This window comes from Enhydra lutris, unplaced genomic scaffold (assembly GCF_002288905.1).
Source record: "Enhydra lutris kenyoni isolate GAN:26980312 unplaced genomic scaffold, ASM228890v2 scaffoldscaffold68, whole genome shotgun sequence".
In the NCBI taxonomy this organism is placed as follows: domain Eukaryota; kingdom Metazoa; phylum Chordata; class Mammalia; order Carnivora; family Mustelidae; genus Enhydra; species Enhydra lutris.
Window position 1 is genome coordinate 6,999,265 of NW_019154152.1, and position 4,432 is coordinate 7,003,696.

General features: G+C 38.2%; 1 protein-coding gene across 1 annotated transcript in view; it reads right to left on the bottom strand.

The window, feature by feature from the left end:
• Window positions 1–1,567: 1,567 nt before the first annotated feature.
• LOC111159269 (NLR family pyrin domain containing 14) overlaps window positions 1,568–4,432 on the bottom strand; it is a 30,907-nt gene continuing 28,042 nt past the window's right edge. The window contains exons 10-11 of the mRNA XM_022521690.1: window positions 2,884–3,054; window positions 1,568–1,703 (exon numbers count right to left, since the gene is read on the bottom strand). Coding sequence (XP_022377398.1) covers window positions 1,568–1,703; window positions 2,884–3,054 — 307 coding nt within the window. The remainder of the gene's footprint in view (window positions 1,704–2,883; window positions 3,055–4,432) is intronic.

Genomic DNA, 4,432 nt, shown 5'->3' on the forward strand with positions numbered 1-4,432 from the left:
CCTGTAACTACACTATTTGAAATTGCAAACTCTTTATTCTCCAGGGCTGGATTTAGGATGAGGGGGGTAACTTGGGGGATGCACAACTTTAAGGAGATAGGGAAAGACTCAAGAATCAAGATAAACATTTTAGTGGAATATCTTTTAAGTCAACATTAATGCAAAATATCCATAAATGACTATAAATACTTTAAAGACAGTGTCTGACCCTGCACTTGCACAAGGTCGGCCCCAGCCCCCATCTGCCTCCAGATCCCCATCTGCCTTCACTCCCAATCCTGGCCCATGGATTATCTGATAGCAGTGACACCAGGTGTGTTTCCAAAATTTAGATGACTGTGGTTCTAGTATACTGTTAATAGTACAAGGTAAAAATTCCTTATGTTTTGAAATAAGTACCTGACCAAAAACCAATTTTGTTAAATGCCTTATCAACATATGCTGAAGGGATTATTTAGCCTTTCTCCATCAATCGATAACATAAATTACAACATTCCTAATATTTGTCTTTTTGTACTTCTGTTGTAAGTCATATTATATTTACAGTGTATATTTAAGATGTTATATTTAAATTATCTCTACACCCAACATGGGGTTCAGACTCACAACCTGAAGATCAAGAGTGACATGCTGTATCAGCTGAGCCAACAAGGCACCCCTAATTCATGATATATTTAAATTTAACTTTGGAATTTTCAAATATTCATATTTATGCATATATATTCATAAATAATATGACTGAATTTCCTTGCAGTGCTATCTTCTACTATTAAAGTTTTATAGCCTTATAAGAGAAAATAGTAGAGTTACCTTCCTCAGTGATGCTCTGAAAAGGTTTAAACAGTCTTTCACAGAAAATGTTACTGTGTCAGATTTCACATTTGGGATTGTCAAATGAGAAATGGAGGAATAGGTCTAATCTCAATAATCCTATATCTACTTATATCTTCACAACAGGCTACAGATAATGTTCACTGAGGAAGTAGACTCCCATTTCAATTGAGAAACCAGCCATTCTCAAATAGTAATGTACCTAAAAGCTGCCTGGGAAATAATTTAAAATGCCAGTTCCTAGGACCTTCATCCAGGTATTTTGATTCAGTAAGTCTGATGTGGGGCTCAAGAATCTGGATTCTAAGAAACACCCAAGTGATTTAGACCCAGTGGTTCCAGGAACACAAAACATGCCAGTAAAACATGTCAGAGATGGTGAGGCTGTGAAGGAAGCCATCCGGGCAAGGGAGAGAGAGGAAACCAGATGCTCTAACATAATCTACCCTGGCCTGGTGCTCCAGTCTCATTTCTAGGCTTCTCACATCTGAATTCTTAAGCTCTACATTCAATTAAAAACATTTTATACCTTTCACAGAGCTTATGTTTTTCATTTTATTTTAGCCTCTCAAACCCCATGTGAAGTAGCACAGATAGTGTACAGAGAAATGACTCACCTACATCTAAGAGACATCAAACACCATCTGGGCACAAAGCATCTAACGCTAAGAGCCCCCAAGCCTTGTCACTCTGAGGCCTTTATTTCACTTTTTAAAAGAACATTAGGTTCTTTAAATCAGGTACAGCGCCACCAGGAACCATCTTCGTCATTGTGATCAGTATAATCACGCTTAATGATAAGGTGTGGGTTGCTAACTTGCACAGCTTCCAGAAGTTTCCAGGCTTCCTCATCAAACGCCTCTTTGCACACCCTGAGAAAACAAGGGAATATCTCTTCTTGTACTCAGTTTTCCCACAGTCCTGTAATTTCTCTGAAGAATTTATTTTTCAGAGAAAGACTGTTGATATAGAGACAAACATGCGGAATGGGGCAAGGAAAGTATGAGTGATATACCAAGGGAACATAGCAGGCGAAGGAAAATGGAATTTAGAGCAGAAATAGAAATAGATTAAAATTTAAGAGAATCCTCCCAAGAGCTTTTTTCTACTCAAGCAAAACAGTACTACTAATGAGGACAATAGCTAACATATAACACTGTTAGGTGTTAAATGCACAGTTCTCAATACAGATACCATACCTCCGCTTTTCCAAAGGTCGTGGCTATACCACATCACCTTTATGAGAGAGCTACATTACCACCTGTTTTTGATAACTGAAGGAAGTTCAAAGATTTTTTCTTTGAACACACACACACACACACACACACATAGGTAAAAAGCAAAAATAGCATTTGGCATTTGGGTTGCAGCAAGCCATTACAGAGGCAGCAGGAACCCAAGCAGCAATAGCAGCCCCTCCAAGCTCCTTCCCTGGGACCTACAGTGCCCCTCAGCACCAAGCCATCATAGCTTTGAACTGTGGCTGTGGGTATCTGTGCTTCATATCAATTTATTTTGTGCATATGTCCTAAGGTATCAGAAAAGCCTAGAAGAGGTTATTTTTTTGGGTCCAGGAATGCTCAAAAAATTTTCCATATAAATTAATGGTAACTGCATCTGATTTACAACATTTTGGCTTGTGAAAGGTTTCATAGGAACACTCTACCTTCAGATAGTAGGGAGACACCTCTACTGCCTTACTGACTTGGCTGATGGATCCTCACAATAAACCATGGGTAGATATTATTATTTCACCCATTTTTATAGATAAGGAAACCAAAACACAGATTGGAAACTAGTGTAAGTTCAAGTATCTATTAAGTTCCAGCTAGATTTCAAACTCAGGTAGTCTGGCTTTACAGTTCTCAGCTATTACTACTTTGCTACAGTATGTCTCAAAATTCAATGTCCTATAGGAGAAAAACAAGTAAGGGCCTCAAAAATACATAGGGATCCACGATCAGGTTGATCCTTAGGCCTGCAATAAATAAGTAGCTTCCCCAATCCCTGGTTACAAGAAACTTTTGCCCTGAGAAGCCAGTGAAGACTTACCCTAGAACTTTCAGTTTACATTCAGGAGACCTCAAGACTTCACATAACTTCATCACTCCTTCGTGCCCTAAAGTATTCTGTCTCAGGTTTATTTTTATCAGGTTTTGGTTGCTTCTAAGAACAGAGGAGAGATCCTGACAACACAGGGAGGTCAAACCACAATATTCCAACCTGAAGGGAAGAGAGACTAAAGATAAAATTAATTTTACTCCAGACAGCAAGCACATAAGACGTCTGTGAGCTGGGAGTGTAGGACGACTCCAGAAGCTTAAAAAAGAAAAAAAAATGGGGAGGGGGCACAATTAGACAAATGATTCAAAGACTGTTAAATACTTATAATATTCATTATTACTAGATATTTATAGACTGAATATATTCCTTCCTAAATCATAAATTGCAAGTTCATAATTATAGTCCAGGGAATAAATAGGGAAGCACACTAAGAAAAGCTGAAACAGTTGAATCTTTTATCATCATCAAAAATATAGATACACTGGGGCACCTGAGTGGCTCAGTGGGTTAAGCCTCTGCCTTCTGCCCAGGTCATGATCTCAGGGTCCTGGGATCAGCCCCGCATCAGCCTTTCTGCTCAGCGGGGAGCCTGCTTCCCCCTCTCTGTGCCTGCTGCTCTGCCTACTTGTGATTGCTCTCCCTCTGTCAAATAAATAAATAAAATTAAAAAACATATAGATATATAAGTAGACTTTTAAAATATGACATTGAGTATTTCAAAAGCAGGGTACATAATGAGGTCTCTTAGCACCACACCATTTATGCAAATAAAAATGAATACACCAAAAAACATTACATCTTTTACAAAGATACTTACAATTCTACGGCATATTTCAAACACAGTAGACCAGCTGCCTATACACGGGAAGGAGACTAGTTTAAAAGAGATAAATTAACCAACTAGCCAACCAGTAGTCATTGGAGGATCCTTGCATAAACCATGAACTGAGGAAGTATGTTAAATTCAAACTTGTACACATGATGATGTCCCTAACCAACTAAATTTAATTTTCACCTTATGTTTACTGAGCCATTCAATAACTGAGTGCCTATATAGGTGCAGAGTATTAAAAAAAATTAAATTACTGCCTAGATGGAACTGGCATTAATGTGGTAGAGCAACACTCCCACTATTTATGACACAAGATAAATACCACTCAAAATAAACCATAGGGTAAAAAGCACTATGAGACATAAAAGATTTCAAGAATTCATCAGGAAACAATCATTCTAAGTTTGCAGTCACTTAAAATGTTCTCAAAATATAGAAAACTAAAACTAACAGAATGACAAACTGAAAGACAAGTCTACAGTTATAAAAAATCACTAAAAATATAGATGATTTAAATAGCGGAATTAGCAATCTTTTTTTTTTAAAGATTTTATTTATTTGACAGAGAGAAATCACAAGTAGGCAGAGAGGCAGGCAGAGAGAGAGGAGGAAGCAGACTCCCCACAGAGCAGAGAGCCCGATGCGGGGCTCGATCCCAGGACCCTGAGATCATGACCCGAGCCGAAGGCAGAGGCTTTAACCCAC